Source organism: Ailuropoda melanoleuca, chromosome 2, assembly GCF_002007445.2.
Source record: "Ailuropoda melanoleuca isolate Jingjing chromosome 2, ASM200744v2, whole genome shotgun sequence".
In the NCBI taxonomy this organism is placed as follows: Eukaryota; Metazoa; Chordata; class Mammalia; order Carnivora; family Ursidae; genus Ailuropoda; species Ailuropoda melanoleuca.
Genome location: NC_048219.1, coordinates 145,665,376 through 145,692,588, shown reverse-complemented (window position 1 = coordinate 145,692,588; position 27,213 = coordinate 145,665,376). Strand labels below are relative to the sequence as shown.

The 27,213-nt window shown below is 39.0% G+C and overlaps 1 protein-coding gene across 1 annotated transcript in view; it reads left to right on the top strand.

Moving 5' to 3' along the window:
- Positions 1–27,213, top strand: part of PDE11A (phosphodiesterase 11A) — a 374,013-nt gene that overhangs the window by 159,521 nt on the left and 187,279 nt on the right. Inside the window, exon 5 of the mRNA XM_034654788.1 lies at positions 14,297–14,361. Coding sequence (XP_034510679.1) covers positions 14,297–14,361 — 65 coding nt within the window. The remainder of the gene's footprint in view (positions 1–14,296; positions 14,362–27,213) is intronic.

The window sequence follows — 27,213 nt, the reverse complement described above, 5'->3', positions numbered from 1 at the left end:
CTTTCAGGTTTCCATTAAGCCCTTCGGTTCTTTGGGGGAAATCTGCTCGGTAAATACACAACAGTATTGAAAATAATGATCATCATCAATCTGACTCCTTGAAAGTTAAATGTCTAAACCCTTAGCAGCAATTTAATGTCTTTACTGCAAACTGTCTTCAAAGACCAGGAATTCTCCAGCTATTTAAGTGCCATTTTAATACCTCACAGGATAGTATTTTACTGTACTTTACTTGGAAAAGGTTATTGTCTTTGCCTTTAGGTTTGTTTTCCTCCAAGATTCAGAACCTTAGGATAAACTTTGGAGATGTAATAATAAGTATCATAAAACTTACAACGTGAAGTTTTAAAAAATCTATATATGTTTAAAATGTTTAGGAGTGTTTGCCCATGTTTTAGCAGAGCTTGGCGTTATTTCTACTTCAGTAGGTGTGGTTTAAACAAACAATAGCCTTGCCGTTATCTTGTGACTGTGTAAAACTCAGTGGAACCCTAGGAGAATGGCCCCCTAACAATACCCCACATTTATGGCATGCTTCCCGATGTTGTGCAAAGTACCTGAGTTCTTTTAATTCCCCCTCATCCTTATGAAATAGGTATTATTATCATTCTCATTTTGTAGAGAATAAAATGAGGCTCAGAGAGTTGGGTGACTTGCTGGAGTCCCCCCTCACCGCCTGACTCTAAAGCCCCAGAAAGAAATGGGGAGTGGTAGGGGTGCTCAATGGTATGATGGTCTGGGGAGGCTGTAGGCTGTCACTCAGCAAGGGCAGGAAGAGGCGGCTGTCGAGGCTTCAGCTTACATGAGACGAAGTCTGCAGGAGGTGGTTCCAGGGTGGTGCAGTAGCCTGATGACGTAGTCAAGAGCCCAGCTCTGTCCACTTTCCTGTCCACAACTCAGTGCTCAGCTTCCTTTCATCCTCGTGGTCCAGGAGGCTGGCACAGCTCCAGGCAGTGTGTCATCATGTAACTGTGTCCCAGGAGAGGAAGAAAGGAAAACTTCTGTTCACATATCTCTCTTTATCTCGGGGGAGAAAGTCTTTTCCAAAAAAGTTTTTTTCTCAGCTGACTTTCCCTTGGGATCCATTGTCAAGAACAAGATGTTGCTCAAATCATTGATATTCTTAATATTTTTCTACTCTTCACTTCTCAGTCTCTGATACAGGTGTTTTCAAATGTTCAGCGTTAACTGAGATTTATCAGAATCTTCTTGTCCAATTCTGTAGGTTGTTGATTTAGTTGTATTAATATTGCTTGTCCATGCGTTTTTGAGTGTGGAATTAGAGCTCATTTTGATGGGAGTGTGTTTTGCTTATTTGTGCCATTGTTTTCTTTAGTTCTTTCTTGTACTCTTCCCTCCCAGTCTAATAGTTTGTGCAGTTCCTTGGCCCCTAGTCAAGAACCAGGTCTTAAGTTGAATCTCCTGCTGTGTGGTAATATTACACTAAGCCAGAAGCAGAGTGGTTCGGTTTCTGGGGATGAAGCTAGGTCATCTGTTTCAAGGGAACATTTTTAATCCCCAAACCCCAGTAGAAGGTGAAATTCTAGTCATTGCCACATGCCTGTTTCCGGACTTGGAGGACGGTAGGCCTATGTCTTCAGGCTTGGCCCTTCAGAGATCTTTTCTTTTTGGTCTTCTTTGCCATTCTGCCCTTCTTTTTTTTCTACTTTTTAACCTCTAGATGTCTTTATGTTTTTCTCTTTCCGTATTTTATCAATCTGTGCTCTGTTTGTGGAAGAGAACAGATGTGTCAAAGCATTAACTTATGACATCATGTCTGCTGGCATTCCATATGCTACTTTTTACAATCAGGGAGATAAGAAGCATCATTTCAGGAAAAAAATCTGGTATAAGCTTCCATCCTCTAAAAATAACTTTTGCTTTTCTCTATTTTATTACAATCATTCCTGGAAACAGAAACTTCTGATTATTGCCTTGTGATTTGAATATTTAAAAAGCTGGTTACTACAGGTGTATGATATTTCCTGGCCTTTGTTCATTTGAGGGAAAGAGGAAAAAAAGAAATTGTAATCTAGTTATCAAAACTTTGATTCATCAAGCTCTTCACTCACTGTTTGGAGACTGCCTTCCTGGTCTTTAAACTGAGCAGGCAGGTGTTACCTGATCAGTTCACTCAGTGGATGCCAAAAATAGAAACAAGGAATGCCTTTCTGCCTCTCTCCTGCCAAAATTCTTATTTTACCCTCTTTTGCTTCCCTTAAGTGTTTAGTCAATCAATTTTAAGTGACTTTGTCAATGGTATCTTCTACTAGACTGAAAATATAGAAAGATTGTTCCATAGCTAGCTACTGTTGACATTAGGAAATATTTAGTCCTTTGAGCTGAATATTCCCTGCATAATGTTATGCCATTTCATGAACCTGTCTAAGCAATTCCTATCCCTTCTGTTAGCTTCTTTCTAGCTCATGTATTTACTATTATCTCTATTTCTTTCTGTGCTTCATCAAGGTAAGCAAGAATGAGGACATTTTGATGGTAAAGTCCTAAGGCTCTGTCTCAGCCCTGGTGTTTACACGTGTTCTCTTTTCACGGATCATCCCAATGGCTGGCTGCTACTGCATCGTGCAGAACTCCAGCAAGGACTGCATAAACCAGCTTATAACCGGGATGCTAGTTTCTGGAGCTCACCTCCTAAACTAGGAAGCGTGAGCTACACTTACTTTTTAATATGTTCCTTAACTTCTTGGTTCTTGTGTAAATACACATACAATTAAGCCATTGAACTAGATGATCCTACTGAATCCCAGACTTGAGAGAAAGAGGTGGAGGTAACCGTTATCTGATTATTCTGGAACAGCCTATAATTCAATCCCCTCCATCCTAAGTGGATGGCAAAAATCGCTCCAGGTCACTTTCTTTCCATTTCCTCACCTTTCTTTAGCTTGCCTTCTCCCTATAAGGAAATCAATGTAAATTCTTTTTGATTTTTGTTCCAACTGCTTTTTCTAGAGTGCAAAGTGGCAACTATCTAAAAAAAACTCTGATGATTATCCAGACAATCATTATTTTGTATATACTCACATTATTAATTATTGATATGTCATATTATATATTTGTTATATTAACTCACTTTACTAATAATTTTATATCAGATTATTAACTCAGGTCAGTAATCACTTAGACGTGTTAACTATATGTATATGGGCGCATATGTATATATATCCAACTTATGAACTTCAATTCCTCCTGCCTATCTCCACCACATCCTGAGATTTCCTATTTCTTAATCTTAATCTTAATTCTTAATCACTTCTGAGATTTCCTATTTCAGTTAATAGAATCATCATCATGTAGTAAGTAACTCAAGCTAAAAACCACGCAGTAGCTTGTAAGTGTTTCTTGCCATTTACATTCAATCGTTTGTCAGTTCTGTTGCTTTTATGTTGAAACATCACCTCATTTCTAGACCCTTTCTCCCACCTCTTCTACCACTGTCTTTACTAATCTCTTAGCTCCATATTTTCCTCAACTCATTTCTTTACTTGCAAACGGGGCAGTTTTCCTTTCCATCAATTCTTTTTTTTTTTTTAACTTAATTACTGAGTCAATAGACTGTTTATGGAAATCATAAAACATTGCTGGAAGAAATTACAGAGGACACAAATAAATGGAAAGACATCCCATGTTCATGGATGATGAGACTTAATATTGTTTTTTTTTGTTTTTTGGTTTTTTTATAATAATATTTTTTATTATGTTAGTCACCATACAGTACATCCCTGGTTTTTGATGTAAAGTTCCATGATTCCATTAGCTGTGTATAACACCCAGTGCACCATGCAATACGTGCCCTCCTTACTACCCATCACCAGCCTATCCCATTCTCCCACCCCCTCCCCTCTGAAGCCCTCAGTTTGTTTCTCAGAGTCCATAGTCTCTCAGGCTTCATCAATTCTTAATACTCCTTTTAGCTCTCTTTCTAAAACATACATCTGCTTCTCCCATGATTCAGAGTTGTTTGGTAACTGTCTGTTGCCTACACCATAAAGTTCAAACTGCCCAACACACAAGGTTCATCACCTCTGCCCCCAACTTAACTTTGGGCTGTCCTTTCTGGTCCTCAGCCTCACACTTTCATTTTCTTCCTCCTCTGTGCTGCCTCCCCATGTCAGCATATGCATGCATTTGCCTGTATATCTTTGTACAACTTGTTCTTGTGGAAGACAAAATGCACCAGACAATTAGGGAGATAATTTCATCCAGCCTATTACAATGGGGAGAACATTCATTTCTGAGGAACATCTCAAAAAAAGGAAGGATGAAGACAGATCTTATTTTGGAATATGCTAGGGCAGGGTGGTCCTTTGAGGTTAGCCAATTCTGGAACAAAGTGGTAGGAGGGATTTCTTTATTATTACTGTTTTTTGAGGGATCAGGGCTCAAGTAAAGTTCAGCATTGTCAACTCTGTACTGACTATTTTCTGCAACCCCCCCCCCCCACCGTCTGTACTTGCTCTTTCTCTCTTTAGCTCGGTGCCTTTGAAGGCACTTGGGATTTCTTGCCCAATGGCTTCCAGTTGAGTTTGACAAACAAGAGGGATCAGCAGAAGGTTTTTGTGTATTTTGTTTTTAGGTTTATTTATTTATTTTAGAGAAAGAGAGCATGCACAGAAGGAGCAGAGGGAGAGAGAATCTCAAGCAGACTCCACACTGAACACAGAGTCTGACTCAAGACTCGATACCATGACCCCAAGATCACAACCTGCGCAGAAACCAAGAGTCGGATGCTTAACCTACTGCACCACCCAAGCACCCCCAGCAGAAGGTTTAAAGCCTGGAGGAGAGAGAAATTGGAGATAGTTATTCCTCTTGTTCTTTCTCTGCCAATTTTAGAGGCAGTGGATTCTTCCAAGAACCCCCTCCATAGTTCTAGTGCCTCAAGGACACCAAAAGCATTATTCCCTCCCTCCTGCCATCCTTCCTTCTCTCTCTCCCTTGCTCTCTCTGACCTTTAGACCTGCTCCTTTCCAGAGTTGCTAGTTCCTGGGTACCTCACCATTTCTTATTGGTTTCTTTTAACCCTGCCCACACTTCTGTACCTAGTCCCTTTATTGAATTAGGTTCAGTTAAACCCTTTTCAGTGTTCTTTCTGTTTTCTGCCAAAACTGACCTATTTGGTCCCTCAACCTGGAAAACTTCCCCCACTACTGAGCCTAGAGCATGCCTGCCCACCCTTGAAGACACAGTTCACACAAAGACTTCTTCAACACCCTCTTCTATATACTTGTAGAATTTTGAACATATATTGTGGTGAAGCTATACTTTGTGAACTGTTCACCCCACCCCTGCACTATTTTGTGAGTCCCTCAAAGACAGGACATGATTTATGCCCCTTTGGTATTTCCAGAGCCCATAACAGTGCCTGTACACTAAGTAATTGAAAAATGTTGATTGAGTGAATAAATGATTAGAGTAAATTACTCATCAGCATAAATGACAAATTTGTCAAGAAGGATGGCAATGGATGATTATTTAGGTCTTTTGCCCTATAGAATAGTCCTCTTGTGGGAAAAATAGAGATTAAGAAAACTAATGAAAAAAATGGGCATTATTAGATTATTTCTTTTTTCTTTTTGGTGGCAGGAGTAGCTATTCGAGCCCAGTTTTTGTTTTTTAAGTTGTTTTTAAATTTAAAAAGACAGAGAGAAACCAAACCAACTAGTGCTTGATAAATATCCAAATCAAAAAGACTTCTGTCCGTGGAGCCTTTCCAAAGAACAGGCAGAGATGCTTGGGGATGTTTTGTTGTCTTCACTGTGGCGCGTGTACCGCCTTCCCCCAGCGTGCAGTAATCAGGGCTGATCAACAGCCAGAGGAGCTTGGAACCACTTGTTCAGTTTCACTGACCTATAAACCACTTCTGATATTTCTCTTAAAAGATTCTCTTTTCACTTAGTGTATGTGAATGTGGGTATTTATTTATTTAATCTAGGCTCATGTAGTACATCTATTATAAAATCAGAGTTGGATTTAGAGAATAAATTTTAAAAAATTGATGAGACTGAGAACTATACAATTGGTCCAAGTCAAGAATAAAGAATGAATTTTATTCTCTTCTTTTATGCTCTTGTCTGTTTTTTATTGATCATAATCTTCACAGTGACACTTTATATCCCATTAAGTTGCACTAAAATATTTTAGCTGTTTTTACTTTTTCGTTTTTATTTCTTTTTTATTTTTTTTAAGATTTTATTTATTTATTTGACAGAGATAGAGACAGCCAGCCAGAGAGGGAACACAAGCAGGGGGAGTGGGAGAGGAAGAAGCAGGCTTCCAGTGGAGGAGCCTGATATGGGGCTCGATCCCAGAATGCCTGGATCACGCCCTGAACTGAAGGCAGACGCTTAACAACTGAGCCACCCAAGCGCCCCATTACTGTTTCATTTTTAAACCCAGGTGTCTGACTATAAATAATTTTCTTCTTGAACGCATTTTTTAATATTTTAAAAAAACATAAATTGTTTGGGACATGGCTGCCTAGAGTTTTGCTTTTCAAACAAAGATACTTTTGAGAGTGAAAAGAGGCACTTTTAATAATTGTTTCAGGACAATAGGCTTAATTGATGACTGGGACATATGCATGTCTTCAAACGTATCCCCTACCACTTACTGTGGTGCCTAAAATTTACATATTACAGTCTTGTTTCAGATGTGAAGATTCTAACTCCAGGAATCCCCTTTCTGAATTATAGATAAATTACATAGGAATATGAATACATTAATCTATCATCAGTCATTAAAGTTTAGCAAAAAATAACTAGTTGACTTGGTCTAGAAATGGCTCTAGACCAGAAGTCAGCAAACTCTTCTATGAAGGGCCAGCTAGTAAATACTTTAGGCTTTGTGGCCCATATGGTCTCTCTTGGAGCTACTCAACTCTACTGTTAGAGCAAAAAGCAGCCACAGGTAATATTTAATTAATGAGTGGACTCTGTTAAAATGAGACTTCATTTATAAAAGCAGATGGTGGGGCAGATTTGGCCCATAGACTCTTTTGCCTACCCCTGCTCTAGAACAATGAGAGGCAAGCAGAGCAGTCTGCATCTCCAGAAATGTATTACTTCTCTGCTGTTCACCTTACTGGCCTCAACACGGACCAAGTCCCATGGGTATATGCCTTAAGTGCCCAAAATTCTGATGACTTGGAGGGTTCATTGGCCATGAGTCTAATCTCAAATTGCTCTACACTCAGAAAGTCTATAAGAGGATTCCACCAGCAGCCCTGGGTTCCTGACTAGATGGTCTAGACTAGGATTTCCTTGATAATCCATTCTAAAATGGACTTGAAGGCCTTCACAGTCAGATCGTCTGGAACCAGACTAACTTTCTACATCTTTTGAGCCAAGGCTGGCTTTTCATCACTTTCTTGATTTTATCTGGCTTACAGTCATCAGTGGCTTTGTTTCCTTGCTCTGCTTATATTTGAACACTCTCTAGATGGGACTCAAGCCTGCTTCTCTTTTATTCTTACATTGTTTGCTATCTGGAGGCCTTTAAATGTATTTCTCTTACCCACCATTCCAGATTCCCTTCCCATGCCTCTGAAAAATCCTCTTTCATTCAAATTAATGTTTAACTGTAATTAGTTTTACATAAGCAAATTTATGTTATTTCATGTGTAAAAGTATTTTTATACACTTTATACATTTTTCAAGTATGTAGGTACTTTATCTCCTCTTGGTTTATACTTTTACTCAATTAATTACCAAAAGCACTTAAGGCACCCTTCAGCAAAAATAGAAAAATTCATAGTGAGTAAATATTTTCTAAGTGCTTATTAGGTGCCAGACACATAACAAAATGAAAGGCAAAATTTCAAATAAAATGGGAGAAAGAAAAAATAGGTGTTATAAGCAAAACCAAATGAAATCAACCATCTCAGAACCAAATTATGCTGCAAAAAGATGAAACTTTGAAACTAAAGCTTTGCTCTGAGCTTCCTAACAGCTAAGGTAAAAGAAAAAAACAATACATTTTGTAATTCTGTTTGTTTAGTAAAAGGAATTATATCAGTGGATCAAGAAAATCTTCCTGACCCTTAAGTTTAAAGTTTTTTCCCCTTTAAAATATTATTTGAAGGTTAGAGACCTTATTTACTATTTTTTGATATTTCTCTTTGCTACCCAGTATACACTGATATTGCCTTAGATAATCAATACTAGCCAAAGACCATTCCACATTATTCTCATTTTTCTTCTAAAGACACAAGAACCTATGAATTGTCCTATAAGGTACAAAGTAAGGGAACATAATCTATAATACTGCCCTCACTTCTGACACCAATTATAAGTTCAAAGGTTCCCAAGAACACCCTCAGTCTCAATAATTTGCTAGAAAGGCTCATAGAACTCACTGAAAGCTGTTATACTCATGGTTGTGGTTTATTATGGGGAAAGGTACAGATTAAAATCAGCCATAGGAGAGATGCATGGGCAAAGTCCAGGAGGGTCCAAATGTGGAGCTTCCAGTTGTCCTCTCTCCATGGAGTCATGGATAGCATTAACTTCTCCCAGCAATGATATGTGACAATGTACGTGATGAAGTATTGCCAACCAGGAAAAGTTCCCAAGACTTGGCATCCAGAGGTCTTTATTGAGGCTTAATCACCAAAACTTAGTTGTCCACCTACAATAGCTGACCTCAGTCTCCATTCCTTCCAGAGATCAAGTGATACCACATGACCCAAAGCTGCACCTGCCCCCCTCCCAACCACATTGTTGTATGGCTCAAATTACATTGTTCTATCCAGCTGGCCCAAGGTGCCCAAGTAAACAAAGACTTTTATCAAGGCTGGACATTCCAGGGGCTTAGGGGTTACCTCCCAGGAGCCAAGGGCAAAGGCCAGATCTTTCTTTGAGTAAAGTTAATTCTTTATTAAACACAAGGTCAACACTATGGTTCGTGAATCCAGTGCCTGACTTTGACCAGGACACCATGGACTGGTTTACTGGGGGACACAACTAGTACTCTCCACGATACAGAGTGCTGAAGTTGAAGGATAATCCTTGACTTTCCCTTTACTCATTAAGCATAAATTTAGAAAATAAAACCAATAAAATAAAATAAAATTTTGACCCTTTTTTTTTAAAGATTTTATTTATTTATTCGACAGAGATAGAGACAGCCAGCGAGAGAGGGAACACAAGCTGGGGGAGTGGGAAAGGAAGAAGCAGGCTCATAGCGGAGGAGCCTGATGTGGGGCTCGATCCCATAACGCCGGGATCACGCCCTGAGCCGGAGGCAGACGCTTAACCGCTGTGCCACCCAGGCGCCCCTTGATCCTGTTTTTCTTTATAGCACATGGTTTATATTGAAATAAAAAGTACTAACATTTAAAAAAAAAGTGTTTTTTCCTTTTGGTAGTTTTAAAGGTCCTGTTTTACATATCAGGAGTTCAAACACTGACATTTCATCAAGAGGTTATTTGTTTATCTTACCCATTCTCTTTCTCATTCTAGATCTATAAGTTTTATAGCTTTAAAATTCCAGGATTTTCTATTCCATTTCTTATCAGCGTTCTCCTTTAGCGGGTTTTCTTAAAATTTTTAAAACATTTTTAAAAAGTCTTTATTCTCTTTGAATCTCTGGACATTTCCTAGGTTTGTTTTCCGAAGACATGGAAAGCAAAAGTTCACTTATTATTCCAGGAAGCACTACTCTTGAGAAACCGGGGCAAATTAAGCTCCCTACTATATGGTAGACTTCATGCATGCAGAGATTTTTTCCGTTTACTTTCCCACATGTAGCCCCAGTGCCCTGTGCTCCTTGACACATACAGACACTCGGTATATATCTGTTGTGTCGAAGAACAGTTTTCAAAAAGTTAAAAACCTAACACTTGCATAAATCTAAAGCAAGCATGTACCAAAGATTTATTTAACTCATTAAAGAGAGAAACAAAGTGAGGTGGTAAATTCAGTATTAAGATAGGTGCTAAGGGGCGCCTGGGTGGCTCAGTCAGTTAAGCATCTGTCAGCTCAGATCATGATCCCAGGGTCCTAGGATTGAGCCCCACATCGGGCTCCTTGCTCAGCGGGGAGCCTGCTTCTCCCTCTCCCTCTGCCTGCCACTCGGCCTGTTCGTGCTCTCACAGGCTCCCTCCTCTCTGTCAAATAAATAAAATCTCAAAAAAAAAATAATAAAAGAAAAGAAAATAGGTACTGAAAGAATGCTAGGGTAAGATTGGTAGGTTAGACTTCTAAAATGATTACTATCATCCAGGACAATAAAATTTTAACTATGGGCTTATCTTTACTACTGCACAGAAGTCATTTGTATTTCTACTTGGATAAAACTCATTTGTGCAATGTAAAGCTGTTCTTTGTGGCCTCAATGACTCACTGAGTGCCTGCACTCACCCTGCTGTTTTGAACTTTTACCTAGTTATTGCCCATCTCTGGGTACCCATCCCCAACATGTGTGTTTAAGCAGCAAACCTCACGATGACTTTCTTATTTTGCTTCTTCCCTCTTCTCCATGTTGACCCAGTTACATTCAAATTACCCAAAGAGCAGGCTTCCCAGTGCCACAAGCTACCTTACCCCTCACCTCAATAAAGGTACTTACCCAAGGGTCCTTGCTCTGCTCTTTTCCCGCCTGCAGTGACCAAACTTTGGGCTTTGGGTGACTTTACGTGGTTGTCTGAGCTTACCATGCACCCCCTCTAGGATCTGTGATGAATTCTTCAATTTTACATGCCTTTCCAAGTATAATTTCTGTGGCCTTGTCAGAGTGATCCTTAATGACCTCACAAAAGGGGCTTACTCCCTCATTTACACCCAATATGCATTGCTATCAGTTTTTCAGGAATTGCCTATCCTTGTAGAGTTCTAAAGAATTCTAATCAACAGTAAAAAGGAACCAAATGAAGTATTCCTTAGTAATGTTGGGGAGTTTAATCTCATCTGTTAGGTCAGGGAATTTAAAGGCATCTCCTTTTTGAGAGGTGCCTGGGTGGTTCAGTTGGTTAAACATCTGTCTCTTGATTTGGGCTCAGGTCGTGATCTCAGGGTCGTGAGATCTAGCCCTGCATCGGTGCACTGGGTGCATATCCTCCTTAAGATTCTCTCTCTCCCTCTGCCCTCCCCCACTTGCACTCTTTCTCTCTCTGTCTTTAAAAAAAAATCTCCTTTTTTATTTCCAAATGCAGAAATAATTAATAGTTTATTGGTAATTTGATTAATTTTATATTAAGCCAAGTATTTTACTTCAAGCTACTTTTAGTCTGTGTTTATTCAAATTCAGGCATAAACAGGTACTCAAAAAATATTTATAGAATTGATAAATAATGGCAGAGTTTATCTACTATTCTGACTTTGAAGGAGTCATGTCCAAACAATTTGGTGTCACAATTTTGCTCATGTTTACAAGAGCAGTGAGTAGTGGGGAAATTGGGGGATGTAGAATCAGACTGACACGGTTCAAATCCCAATTCTGCGGTGTGTTGGTTGTATGGTTTCCAGGAAAGTGGGGATAATATTATCTACCTTGCCAGGATGTTGTAAGCATTGATATCTACATAAAGGGTTGGTCATAATGTATGCAAAATGCCTCATACACATTTGCAACAAAAAGGGAGGCTATACTTGTCTTAGTTCAGGCTGCTATAACAAATTATTACAGAATGGGTAGCTTAAAGAACAAACACGTTATTTCTCACAGTGCTGGAGACTGGGAAGTCCAAGATCAAAGCATTAGCAGATCCAGTGTCTGGTGAGGGCACTTTCCCTGATTTATAGATGGCCATCTTCTCGTATCCTCACATAACAGAAAAGGAGAAGCAGCAAGCTCTCTCTGCCTCTTTCCATAAAAGCACTAATCCCTTATGAGGCTTTACCCTCATGACCTAATCACTTCCCAAAGACTCATCTCCAAAAACATCACATTAAAGATTAGGGTTTCAGCATATGAATTTTGGGGGACACAAACATACAGTCCATAGCAACAGCATAAACATGATAAAAATAGGGAAAGAATTTTGTCATCTAACAAAATAATGGAAGGAAATCACAAATCATGAGCAATCAAAGCAGAAATAGAGGACTAACTCCCTCTTTTAAAACTGAGACTTAAATCAATCATGTTATGCTCACAGATCCTACGGATCAGGAGTTTGGAGAGAGTACCACAAGAATGGCCTGCCTCTTTTCAGGATATCTGGGGCCACATGCAGTTGGAAAAACATAGAGACCAGGGGTGACTTAAGGGCTGGGAACTGGAATCATCTCAAGACTTGTTCACTCATATGTCTGACTCCTAGACTGGAAGGACTTAAAGCCTGGAGCTTCTGACCAGAACAGCTACATGCAGCATTTCTGTGTGGTTTGGCTCCCTTTCAGCACCGTGGCCTTAGGGTAGCTGGACTCCTTACATGGTGTCTCAGGGCTCCAGGCACAAATATTCCATCAGACAACACAGAAGATGCATTGCCTTCTATGATGATCTCAGAAAGCACATCACATCCGTTCTATATATTCTCAATTGGTCAAAGTGGTCAGTAGCCCACTTAGATTCAAGGGGAGGGAACATAGACCCTACCACTTAGTAGGAGGGCAACAGAGTAGTATTGTAGTGAAGACTGTAGAATAGGAAATATTGTTGTGACCATCTTTAGAACATGAAATTGGTCACAATGAGTGACTTTGTAGAGGCTCAGTTCACACTGGAATATGAAATGAAATGTGTGTTCTAGTTGTCAAGGGCATTGCCTTGCAGTTGGTCTGTTGTCACTGCCCTGCATTCAACTAGTCATACACAATTTTCTTTGTGATGGGCTTTTCTTTTCTTTTATCTTTTTCCTGATGTTGCATTTTCTTAGTTTGGGTTCATTACCTCACTGATAAAGCTGTTTTAATATTTAATATCTTCCCAGTTTCCAAATCATTTTCTCAGGTGCCCATCAATTCCTCATAAGTGGTTAATTTAAAAGGCCTCTGAAGCATGACTGCATCCAGCTAAGGCAAATCTAAATGCCAACCTTGGAAGCATCCAGTGACATTCAGATGACTCCTTTCAGTATAAGGGCCTCATTTTTCTATCATGTGGTAGAGCTTGTCAAAAGAGGGCCAGAAATGGTGCTTTTACCACCCAACATTTTTAGTGTTATTGAAAGAGCTGGCACCCTAGAATCATGCAGGCTTGCTTTAATCCCAGGTGCCCCATTTAGTTGTGTGAAATAGAGCAAGTTTCTTAAAAATTATGGGTTAGTTTCCTCATCTACACACTGAAGATAAAAATTCCTCCTTTATAGAGTTGTACTAAGGAACTTAAATAGTCCAAGAAGCTTCTGATGTGGAGTCTGGTTTATAGTAAGGACTCAATAGTAGCTAATAATAAGAAAAACTACCTTTACATTTCCTGTGTGCAAAATTTTCTTTCAGTGTAATAAGTCTTGATCAGATTCTTGCACCAAATATGCCAGTTTCACGAGACAGGTGAGGGAGGAAGTCTCCACGCTAGGGATGATCCTTGAAGAAAATGGCTCTCTCTTCTTTACTCTTGGAGCAGGAGGCAGGGGTTGATGGCAACAAAATGTTCACCCGAGAACAATGATAAACCAGGGAAGGTGACTTCTCGAGGCTGGGGTTGATAGAGGGCATCCTTTTCGAGGTTTTGTCTCTACCTTCTTCTTCTCCATGCATGTTGATAGGATTTGTTAAAAGGGCAATAAAAATTTTAAAATGTTTTCAAATCAGATATCCCTTGGCAGGACTACCACAAGATAGTAAACACCTCATTGTAAAAATATAACACATTTAATTTTCCACCATTGTTCATTTGTTTTGTTTCTTATATGATTGGGGAAAAAAGAGAGGAAAACCAAGAAACAGACTCCTAGCTACAGAGAACAGACTAATGGTTACTAGAGGGGAGGTAGGTGGGGGGGGGATGGGTTAAATGGGTGATGGGGATTAAGGAGGGCACTTGTGATGCACACCGGGTGTTGTATGGAGGGGTTGAATCAATAAATTCTATACCTGAAGCTAATACTACACTGTATGTTAGTTAACCAGAATTTAAATAAAAACTTGAAAAATGTATATACATATTTAGTAAAATGTATTAAAACTTTGGCAATGTATGCCATGTTAGAAGTAAAATCCAAAATGTAGGATAGAACTTTCTTCTTCTGTCCCTTGAGCCTTCTCCACTTAAAATTGCTCTTTAATCTCCAATTATTGTAATTATCATTGTAAAAATGAAAAATGTTTATTGCATTATTTTAAACTGCAAGAAGGCTTTAATTGACTTGAATTTATGTCTTTCTGTGTGCCAGGTGGTGAAGTTCACCAAATCCTTTGAACTGATGTCCCCAAAGTGCAGTGCCGATGCTGAGAACAGGTAGGGCTTGCAAGTTTCAGGTTTATCTTCTGCTCTTTGTCTTCAGTCCTTGGTGTTGGCAGCATAGTGTAATTCTTTGAGGATACGAGTTCTTTCTTTAGATCGGCAAGTGCAGCCAAATATCATCACTCTTCTGTATTTCACAACTTCGATAAAAACTGCTGCTTTTCTATGTCAACTATACTTCAACAGTAAAAAATTTCAAGAAACTATAGCTTAAAAATACATGTGTTTACATGTATAAAGCTGCAAAAGAATGAAGTCAAATTTTAGGTACACAGGCAACCTAATTTTCTGCTTTATTCTGTCCCTTTGCTTCTCTTCCTCCCTTTTGTTTGCTTATATTTGGCCAATAAATATACCCTTGGGAAAGAGGGAGTTTCCAGTAACCATTTTTTTTGCTCCCATTGGTATCCTTTGAGGTAAAGGTGAGGATTGGGGACAATCAGTGAATTCCTCTTAACTTTGCACTGCCCTGGATACCGGTTGGGCTGCTGCAAAAGTGAATTCTGTTTACTTTGGTCCCTTCTAGAGGAAAGGCTAAAAAATAGTGAAACTGACCAAAAAGCAGAAATATGGAGAAAGAAAAGTAAAGTGTTTCTGGCACCGTGATAAAGATAATGATGTTAGTACTGATACCAATGCCAGCAAGATAAGCAGCTTCCAATCACTGAGTGCAAGAGTGCCAGGTTCTATCTAAAGACTTCATAGGCCTTTACTCCTATGAAGTCAGCATCATTACCCTTGTATGACAGAGGAGAAAACCAAGGTTCAGCGAGTTTAAGTAACTTGTTAAAGGTCCTGCAGGCAGTAAGGGGTAGCCACATCCAAGGACAAGGTCACCTAATAAAACTCTCCCAGCCTCTGAACTTTGATCCTATTCCCACACATAATTTATAGCCTGGTAGTTAATCTCATACAGTGAAAGTCTGTTTCCCAAATCTGGGTGATCAATCAGAATCAAGCTTGGAGAACTTGATAAAAACAATTCCCAGAACCCTCACTGAGAGGTTTTGATTCAATATGTCGAAATTGAAGTCCTAAAGATCTATATATTCAAAAGGCTCCCTGGATACTACCTGCTTCAAGATGTAATATTCAAGGGTAATTTGATTTTATATATCCATCATTGCCTTAAGTTCAGGAAATAGAAATCAGTACATTAATATCAACACTTCATTTAGTTACTCTAATTTTTATGCAGTGCATGAAATTTAAAAGGGGCCTTTGCTACCTACCATATAATTCCATTTATAGGGCATTCTTGAAAAGGCAAAATTATTGAAACAGAAAGCAAATCAGTAGTTGGAGATGGAGATCCGATCAGGAGATGGAGAGGGGTTTACTACAAAGGCGCACAGGGGAATTTGGGGATGTGATGGAATTGTTCTATATTTTGCTGTGGTGGTGGTTGTGTGAGTGCACATATCAAAATTTGCAGAACTGTACAATAAAAAGGGCAAATTTTACTATCCGTAAATTATACCTTAAGATGGGGGAAAAGAGGCCTTTCATAAGAGGTTTTTGTTTTCCTGCAAATATATTTATGTCCACATCTATATCTAATGTCTGCCAATCTATACCTAAAAAAGATATTTAGACATAGAGAGTTATTAGTGGTGTATTAAGCAGTTTTCCTAAAGTTTTCATGTAAAATAACATGAAATACATTAGAAAAAAATGTGTATTCATACTTACTCCTTGAGCTAGTCATGACTCATGTAAGCTTTCCCTCATATATGAGGGGGGCAATGTTTATGGAGTTATTAAAATGCAACCTTTGAAATCCTAGTGCTTCAGTATTGTTCTTTTTATGCTACCGAATGTGTACTCTTGGTCATTGCAGAGTTAAATATTTCTGATCTTTCAATTATTTTTAATGATGAAAGAACTTCCATGTCAAAACAGAATGAACCAAGGTCCAGAGTGTCCTTGGCAAACTTTCCGATAAGAGAGAAAGAAAGAAGGAAAGAAAGAAAGGTCAGATTTTCTTTAAAGAGACATTTGAAAAGTGCCTTTGAACTTTGACATTATGAAATAGTACTCTCCATCATTCTATTTGTGGCCTTTAAATTAATGTAGAATGTTCATTTATCTCAGAAGACCTTTCCTGCTTGGTCTAGTAATTTCCCTCTTACAGATGTGGGATCCTTCAGTCATTTATTGGAAGTTAAAAGGAATAAAGACAAGTGGCTCTAGCATTTACTTCGCCAGAGGCTGTGGAAGAGTCATTGAAACAGGCTGTGAGTCTACAAATCACAGCCCTCTCTCAACATGTTGTAAATCTTTCCTTTAACCTTTTATCACTTAACATCGTCACTGTAGATAATGTCCATTAGATACCTTAGTCCTCTGGACATCGTTCAGAGTTATAATAGGATAGCTTTTGAAGATAGTGTCTATGGCTTCATGCAACAATGTTTCAGGGTACAATTTTAATTCTGATAAATTCTGGCTTAAGGCTTGCTGATTTTTATAGACAGTCCTTGAAGACTTTTTATAAAAACTGGTTTTATTGCTGACTTATCATTTTTGCATATTGCCCTGTGGGACTAACTCCTTTGTCATGGCCACACTCCTCTTGGTCTTCATGTAATTAATACCAAGCAGTTTGAGAGTTAGAAATAATTTGATCCATTTCTCTCCATGAGAGATGTACCTCCTCTGAGGCATCCTTAACAACTCCTCCAGTGATAAAATTCTCACTGTGTCACCATGGGCTTTTTCTACTGATAGGGTTTTCTAATTGTTGGAAGAGCATTTTACGTTCCTATAACTTCCACCTATTTGTCCTGAATTTGTCCATTAGAGATAGTTGTTCTTTCATTAATTTTATTCCTTCATTCAGTTCCATATGTTGAATAGCTACTCTGTGCTGGGAACTCAGATAGGTAATGTGGCTACAGAGATTTTTTTAAAAGCCAGCAGTCTCTGCCTTCAAGGATCTCAAGGCCAATGAACAGAGGTCGGAGTAGGTTAAGAACATAATATAACCATAACCAGATTTCACCAGGCCTCCAGACCGTGGCTATAAGTAGAGTCACATTAACAGTGATAATTTATACTTAGCAGCTTGCTCATTTCTCCCTTGTAGTGTAAGATCCTCCAGCTCCCTGCAAAAGCCACTCTTAAACTAGTTCTGGGAGTCCCCAGGATTTAAACAGACAAAAACAAAACAATTTTATTACTGACTCATCATTTTCCCAAGTGTCCACACTGAAATCCTCTCCCTCGAGATGTAACAAGCAGCATCTGCCGGGCATGGGCTCCCTTGCCCACTCCAGAATTCATTGCACTGTTTCAGAGGCACCGGTGGCCTTTTCAAATCTGAGCAAGGCTGGCTAATGAGTGCATAAGTGGGAAGAGGTCTCGCTTTCTCTACCACACGTTTTAGTTTGTTGTTTGGCCCCTAAACAGCTTTGCATGTACCCCATTTTTTCCAAATCTTTCAGTTCCCAAAGATTTGTCTGTAGCCCTTCTTTCTCCGTAATTTGGACTTCATCCATAGGGCCAGGCTTAGGAGCCAGAACCCCGACTGAGGGCCAGCCAATAAGTTGTTCTCTTGGTTTCCCTACCTTACTTCCATGTTGGCCATCATGCTTAGATGCTCAAAACCTCCCCGTCATAGTCTCTTTCCCTCTGTACACATTATCTTGTGCAAATAAATGCCTTCTCGTCTACAGATGTGTCTCAGTTTAGGCTCATATGTCCTGCTATCAAGTAAATCAGTGACTGCAAAGTAATCCAGTACTCTCTGTGAAAGGTTTGTGCCAGATGGTATTTTAATAGGGAGGAAGGGCACCCAACTCATCTGGGTAAAAATGGAAGGTGATGTTCAGGGAAAGCTTTTGGGTGTGGTGAAAATTTAGTTTCGTCCTGTAAAATAATGGAAAGTTAGTGACACAACTACCTTCCAGGAAGAGGAAGCATTGTAAACAGAGGCACAGAGGTGAGAAAGCTAACGAGGCATGTTTCAGGATGTTTAATTTGGGCTGTGAGTTGTTGTCACAAAGATCATCATGATTGATGGTGGTGACCCTTAACTCCCCGTAAGGGCATCCAGCTGCCTAGAATGACAACTGACTGGGGCAAGGATCTTATTGGGTCCTGAAATGCTCAAACCCTCTTAATTGGCCTAGAGACTGGCTACATGCTTACTCATAGGGGAGTAACCACAGACAGTGACATACTGAAATTTGTGTCTTGAAAACTCATCTGGGTAGTAGAGAGGAAGTAGGGCTAGAGGAATGGCAAACTAAAGTCACCAAGGGATTAAATCTACTGCCTCACCCGGGTGGCAATGGTTCAGTACTGGAAGACTGCCATGGATCCACTGTGCTTACCTTTTCCAGGTCAGCAACTGCTACTCTTAGTCAATTTTTATACTTCATGGTCTCCAGACTCTTTGCCACTCTTTTCACTCTCCCCTGGATGGGCTCCAGCTTGCCAGAGTCCTTCTTAAAGTGATATTTCCCAGAATGGGACATACTTTTTGTTTTTTCCAGAATCAGAACAGATCAGAAAGAGATATGTACCTTGCTTTTTCAGAACACAGTACTGTTAATGCATTGATTATTATGGTCATCTTGTATTGTCAACGCTGACTTTTTCTTTAAAATTGAGATTTTATCTGACTCATTTGACACTCTACCTCCTCAGATCTCACTGTTAGAACCTTTCCAATGAAGCCTAATTTAAGAATATTTAGTGAATCAGCCTGAATAAACTTTCTTGGATCTCTTATTCAAACTTTAAAAACCTCTTTTCTATCATCAGCGAGAACAGATAGTTTGAATGATCATGTGTACCTTAGAAATGGAAAAAGAATATTTATGGACATCTTAACAGAAATTTTTATTTAGTTTGAAATATATTTGGCCAAATTCTGTTGATCTATCTTCTAGGTATAAGTTTGGATCCTCTTTTGGAAATTGCTATTTCTCAGCTGTGCTACTTAGGGTATTTTTTTTTTAAAGCCAATGTCTATAATTTCTAGAAGGTAACAACTGACTAAAAGGTAATTTTTCACATTTAATGGAATATAGTGGAAATATTGTTATTTAAAACCTGAGCTCTTTAACCACTTTGGCCTTCTGAGATTATGGGAGTAGAGGGGACAAAATTTATTTTAGTGGGAAGCAATCCTTTTTTTTTTTTAAACTTAATCTTTATGCTGTATTTTTCATTTGTTGTGACTGGAAGGAGAGGAGAAAAATAAAGCTAGAAATCTCAGAGCAGCTAAAGGGCAAGATGTTTGGTTTAAGGAGCCTATTGGCATGCAGGTCAGCCTGGAGAGTTGGAGAGCTAAAACATTCTGTTTGAAAAGATGAAGACAAAATGTAGCAGAATAATGGCTCCCCAAAGAAATCTAGGTCCTAATCCCTGGAACCTGTGAATGTTACCTGGCAAAATGGACTTTGCAGATCGGCATAAGAATCTTGAGATGGGGAGAATTATCCTGGATTATCTGAATGGTTCAGTGTAATTCTAAGGGTCCTTATAAATGGAGGAGATGTGACAAGAGAAGCAGAGATCAGAGTGAGGCAGTTTGAGAAAGACTTGACCTGCAGTTGCTGGCCTTGAAGATGGAGGAATGGGGCCATGAGAAAGGAATGTGGCCAAGCTGTACAGTTAGAAAAGGCAAGGAAATGGATTCTCCCCTAAAGAATGGTATGGATTATAAGATAATAGCTTTGTGCTACTTAAAGCCACTTAAGTTTGTGGAAATGTGTTATAACAGCAATAGGAAACTAATACAGGGGTTTTAGTTTAAAAGGAGTCTAAGAAGAAGAGAATTCAGGAACAAAATGAGGGAGTAAGGAGAAGCAAACCATGTCTTCAAGAATCCAGAAGGCTGGGAAACATGGGTAGAGACTGAAACTTATGGAGAAAACATGGCCAGTGAGAAATTCCCAGGGATGGGACAGGTAATGGATTTACCTGAACTGTCTGCTGTGCTCAGTGTTAAAATATTGCCCCCACTTTGTGCTTTGCTTGCTGTCTTCAGTTGCTACTGGAGCTCTGGTGTTTCATCCAAAGGCTCTTCCGAGAAGTCACTCCTACCTTGCAAAACCTAGAAGTTACACTGTTACAGGCCTCTTCTGAGGATTTATGGATAGAAAAAATAGGAGATCTTTGAATACTCAGAGATATGTATGGTTAGAAATTTGTTCTCTTTTGAATACTATTTCAATAAAAACCGTTTCCTCGGTGCAGTGGGTTGAATAGTGTCCCCTTAAAATTTATGTCCATCTGGAACCTTAGAACAGGGCCTTATTGCCTTATTTGGGGGTGCCTGGGTGGCTCAGTCGGTTGAGCATCTGACTCTTGGTTTCAGCTCAGGTCATGATCTCAGGGTTGTGAGATCCAGCCACTGAGCGGACAGCTTGCTTGAGATGCTTTCCTCTCCCTCTGCCTCCCCCTCTGCTCCTCCCCCTGCTCATTTTCTCTCTCTCTCTCTCTCATAAATAAATAAATAAATAAATAAATAAAATCTTAAAAAAAAATAAAAGAATGGGATCTTATTTGGAAAGAGGGTCTTTACAGATACAGTTAATTAAGGATCTTGCGGTGGAATCATGCTGGATATAGGGTGAGCCATAAATCTGATGACTGGTGAGGACATATAGGGACATAGGAGACAAAAACATGTGAAGCAGAAGCTGAGATTGGAACAGTGGGAGCCTCCAGAAGCTGGAAAAGACAAGGAAAGAATCTCCCCTAGAGCCTTTAGAGGGAGGGTGGCCCTGCCAGTACCTCCATTTGGGTCTTCTGGCTTCCAGAATTGTGAGAGATTAAATTTCTGTTGGAAACCAACAAGTTTGTAGAAATCTGGTATGGCAGCCCAAGGAGACTAATACACTCATTAAATGAGGAAGTTGAAATAGATAATGTCTACTAAATATCTCTTCTGGCAACAAAGTTCCAAGAAGCAATGAGTCTAAGAATCAACTATTGTGCATTATAGTGATTTTTTAAATCTAATTAAGGCAAGAGAATTAACTGTCATTGAAAGACTCATATGTCACACTTAGGTTGTTTAATTTCATGAATGCCCAATCCATTAGACTTGATTGTCCTCATTTTACAAATGAGGAACCTAAGACTCAGAAAGGTTAAGTAATTTGCACGCATTTGCAGGTTACCAAGTGTTGAATTTTTAGTCTGAGAGCAGTGCTACTGGCAGTACTCCCTGCATTCCCGCAGGCTTCTGTCTGGAAGAAGTTCTCTTGGCCATCTAATGCTTTACTCTATTAAGACTGAGGCCTTAATTGGGTTTAGATGCTGTTTAATATTCCTCTAACAAGATTATACTATGATCTGGCATTGAAATGAACAGTTATTATTTCACAGAAAAACATGGAAACAAAAAATGGAGTGTAAATTTGATATTAGTGATAAAAGTGTGTATTGTTGGGAAACTGGCCATGGTCTAGATGTTCTTGCAAAGCAACAACCGAGGAAGAAACTCACAAGGAGATGAAGCCAAACTATGTTTTGTTACTGAAATACATACTAAAGGAATACTTACCAATGCCAAGTCATGCAACTGAAGACAAGAGAATTACCAAAGCATTCACGGTAAATGAAAGAAATTTCAAAACAGTGAGAGGCTGGTATAACCAACTTCATGCATGATGCAAAACTGCTATTAAAGTGTGGGTTTATCAATTTATCAAAAACTTCCAATGTGTTGGAGGCTTTTTAATTTCTAGGGACAAGTGATTCAATTAAAGAAAAAAGGAAACTGAACTTAGTCAAATAGGAAATGCTGAGAAAATCCCAGTGTCCTTTGACATGCCTGTCAATGCCAAGGGTGCTAAAATAACCACCATCAAGAACACAGATTACAAAATGTAGCATTTCAGCATAACACCATGTGTAATGTCAAATGGTTAAAACTTGCCACCATATTTAATTTTAGACAACAAAATCAAATTAAATGTGGGAAACAGAATTTTGGCCCCCGGGGCCCTCACCTTCAGTTGTCATATCCATGAATATGTTATGGCCAAAGAAACTTGCACACGTAATTAATCAATTGATGTTAAAATAGGGAAATTATTCTGGATTGTCCAGGTGGCTCAATCTAATCACGATCCTTTAGAAACTTAAGAACTTTCTTCCAGTTGAGGACAGCAAAGGAAGCCAGAGAGATGCAGCCGATAAGGGAAGTCAGAGATTTAAAACACAAGCAGGATGCAACACATATTGCTGGCTTAAATGTAGAGGGGGCCACATGTCAAAGAAACCAAGACCTCAGTGCTACAATTACAAGGGGTTGAATTCTTCCAACAACAAGCAGCTTGATTCTTCCCCAGAACTCTCAGAGGAGAATGAAGTTCTGTCGACAGCTTGATTTTGGTCTTGTGAGATTCTGAGCAGCAAATCCAGCTATGCCATGACAAACTTCTGATCTCTGGAATTGTGAGATAATAAAAGCGTATTGTTCCAAGCTGCTAATTTTGTGGTAGTTTGTTGCGCAGAAATAGGAAACTAAGGCACTATTAGTGCATGAGTTTGAACCCAATTTCAAATGAGAATGAAATTGAACTCAGTGATGTGAACACAGACACACAGATAAATAAATGGGAGCCAAGTTGGTGAATGAGCGACGTATAGCTAGCCATGTAAAACAGATGACCAGGACCCCCCCATAACCTTCAAGTTACACAGGGTCTTGACGCAGTTTTAGACATGTGGCTGCACAGTTAAAGAATTGCTGGTGGCCTGACTGGACAACAGCAACGCCTTAAAGTTTCTGGCAACAAACCAACTAAAGATCACTTCAGGGAAGAACATGAGTCTGGCTTTGCTAAAAATTTTCCAGTGACGCTTCCTAAGTTTCATAGAACACCAGCGTCAAAACTTGCCGGAGGGTGCTGGCGGTTTGGAAGAGAGTCCTGGAGATGACAGTGGAGCCCCCTTCTAAGAAATGCTGCATCCTCAATATCCTGATAGCTCAGAGGATGTTATCTGCAAACATCAATGACTCTGTACTGAAAAGTGATTCAGAAGAGCGACACTGAATTTGAGGAAATTTTACAAATGTCTTAGTCAGGGGCGCCTGGGTGGCTCAGTCGTTAAGCATCTGCCTTGGGCTCAGGGCGTGATCCCAGCGTTCTGGGATCGAGCCCCACATCAGGCTCCTCTGCTCCTCTTCCTCTCCCACTCCCCCTGCTTGTGTTCCCTCTCTCGCTGGCTATCTCTCTCTCTGTCAAAATAAATAAATAAAATCTTAAGAAAAAAAGAAATGTCTTAGTCAATTTATTTTACTTATAATTTTTCCTTTTATTTATAATCAACTTGTATAGTTTAAATTTTCTTCAAGAATGGCATATCATAAAATTTATGCCTAATCTAAAAGATCTTTTAACATAAGATTAAAATAGTGTTAGTGATAAGAACAAATTGCCTCATAACATTTTTTGTCTTTTTTTACTGGTTCGAAAATAACAATGCATCTTATAATCGATGGTATTGTATATTCCATCAAATAATATGACCCTTCCACACATCGTTTTTCCCGTGGCTTTTCTACCCCTCAGCTCATTTACACCTACCCCTGAGAGTATGTATATCTCAATTTTGAGATGCACCTTAGGGGACCTTTAGGCTTTCTTTCAATTTTTAGATTGGACAGCCCTGTGATTCTTCTCAACATTAGTTTTCTGGATTACATTTTTAGGTCAGAATATTGAAATTTATGTTTCAATGCCTTATTGATTTTTTTCCTTTCAATTCTGCGTGGAATCTAGTTTTCCAAACAAATTACTCCTCCCAGCAGTGGTTTGCAACAATTCCTTACTTCTCTGTAACTCTTTCCTTTAGGCTTTCAGCCCCCATGGCCCAAATCTGGCTCTTTTTTAAAGGGGAACTGACTTCCATAAGATGTGACTATAACGAGACAAAAATACAGGATGAGCTCTGAGATTGGTTCATGAGTCTATAAATGAGACTCCCAGAGAGGTTCTTTGTTCTTGTCCAGTAGCAATGATATATTCAGGAAAAAAACTTGGAATAGACCATCTTAGCCTGAAAAGACTTAAGTATGATGACTGAGGATTTTGTTTATTCACTTTATTGTGATTGTACCCTGCAATCATAATTGTACATTTTATAAACCTGAGATGTACTTGGCCCAGGCGAGATGATCTCTAGCACCTACCCAGTTTACAAATTTGATTCTGGGCTTATGCTTCCAGAAGGTGTGATGTAACCCACCTTCACTCGGACATTGCTACTTAACCCTGATGAGGATTTTAGGAATTAGAAATTCTGCTCCTACCTTGAAGAAAGTTGCTAAATGTCTTCACTCTTGGGTCCTAACTGTGCCCGTTTCTTTGGGTTTCCTTTAGATGGTGACTTTCAACCTTTTTTAATTACAACCTACAACAAAAGATATATTTTATATCCAAATCTAGTTAATGTATATAAAACACACAAAAATGTACACATATTTATCAAAAACAAGTTTTATGAAACTATACTTACCTTTTCTATGTATGTATTTTCTGATGTAGTCTGGTCTTTAAAAACAAATAAATAAAAAAACAACCTGCTGTCCTAACTCACAAAATTGATTTCATGATTCACTACTTTGCTATTACCCACAGTTTGAAAAACAAGGCTTTAGACTCATAAGCCTTGTTGGATTTATACATGTAGTATGTGTGGCCTCAATCAATGCCTGTATTCATTATTTTTAAATATGGTGGTTGTATGAAACATACAACCCAAACTTTCAAGAACTTTTTCACTCAAATATATGTTTGTGCTTCAAATTTGGCACCTTGGAAAGTGTTTTATTTGTGTAAGTTTTGTATACCCCTATTTAGTATAAGTGAATGAACTGTGTTATATAATCTGTTGATAAGGTTGACAGTCTTTCTTTGAGAACTTTGAATATGTCATTCAATGGCCTCCTGGCCTCCCTGGTTTCTGATCATGGAGTTTTTAATCTTACTGAGAATCACTTGTATGTGATGAATCACATCTCTTTTGTTACTTTCTGAAGATTCTTTCTTTGTCACTGGTTTTCAACAGTTTAGTCAGGATGTGTGTAGGTGTGGCTCCCTTTGAGTTTATCCTACTTGGAATTTGTTGAACTTTTTGAATTGTATAGATGAATATTTCTTTTAACCAAACATGGGAAGTTTTTAGCCATTGTTTCTTCAAATATTCTTTTTGCCCCTTTTCCTCTCTCCTGTTTTTCGGAGACTCCACAATGTTCGTATGCTTGATGGTGCCTCACATGTCTCTGAGACTCTATACAATTTCTGCTTCTTAAATCAGATATTTTAGATTAAGCTATCTTCAAATTCGATGATTCTTTCTTCTGCCTTCTCAATCCTTCCATTGAAAACTCTTAGTGAATTTTTCATTTCAATTATTGCATTTTTTAATTCTAGAACTTTTTTTGTTCTTTTTATAATTTCCAACTTTTTGTTAATATTCTGTATTTGGTGAGACATTGTTCTTTTATTTTCCTTTAGTTCTTTAGATTTGGTTCCCTTTAGTATTTTGAATATATTTATAATTTTTTATTGAAGTCTTTTTCTAGTAAGTCCAACATTTGGACTTACTCAGGGACAGTTTCTGTTGACTGGTTTTTTTTCCTGTGTACTTTCCCGTTTCTTTGTATGTCTCAGTTATTTTTTTGTTGAAAATTCAATATTTTAAATAATACAGTGTGGAAACTCTGGAGATCTGATCCACTTCCCACTCACTTCATCTAGGGTTTGTTGTTGCTTCTCTTTGTTCCTGTTATTGTTGCTGCTGCTGTTTGTTTAGTGACTTTCCTGAACTATTCTTTGTTGTGTGTGGCAACTGAATTCTCTGCTTGGTTAGCCTCTTATCAGTGAATGACTGGACACAGATTCCCTTAAAAGCCTTGAGCCAATAAATCGTCCTGCTTCGCTGAGGGCTCTGTATGCATGTGGGTGATACCTTCAATTCTCTGAGGGGAAGTTTACATAGCTTTCACTTTCTGCTTACACAGAGCTTCAAGGTCAGCCAGAGGTAAGGGCTTAGGGCCTTCTTGGGCTTTCCTGGGCATACATACAACTCTGCAAATGAGTGTGCCCTTCTAGATGTCCAGGAATATGTCAGAGCTTTTCAAAACCCCCTAGGAATATCTCATTGCCATGCTGCTTCTTTCACGTTTTCTAGTCCACTTGTTGTTAGCCGCAACTGTTATCCCCGCCTACAGCAGTTGCAGTGTTAAACAATTGCTGCTGGTTTTTTCCCACAAATGCCCCGGAGGTGAAGGCTGTTCTCAGTGAGCAAGCCTCGGGTTGGGTCGAATAAAGACATACTTTGTGAGCAGAGGTTTCTGATGGGGCTGCCAAACAGGTCAAATAATGACAGTTCTCTGAGGATAGGACTTTTAGGGAGCTCCAAATCTGTTCTCTCTTTGCCAGTGGCTGCTAGGCTGCTGGTTTCCCCAGCTAGCACGATTATGTAGCTCTTGGTCTTCTAGCTACCCTGGAGTTGGGGGGAGCAAGATGGGAATGAAGTCCCTTAAAATGCCCCCCAAAACTTGTTTTCCTTACAGAAATTCAACTGTTCTTCTTGAATAAACACTCCTCAGATTTTTGCAAGCCTCTCCTTAATTTGCAGAGTTCTCAAAAAGTTGATTTTGACAATTTTTGCTAATGTTCTTACTCCTTTTATGGAGGAACAAATTTTCAATGGCCCTTATTCTGCTAATTTGGAAGATTGTCCTCTTCTTTTTGCCTTCTTAATCTCTATTACCTAGAGTGATAGGAAATGGTAGACAAACTCACACAGTGGTGTAAGATAAAACATTTCCACAGTATGTGATGAATATATTCTTTTTTTCCTACATTT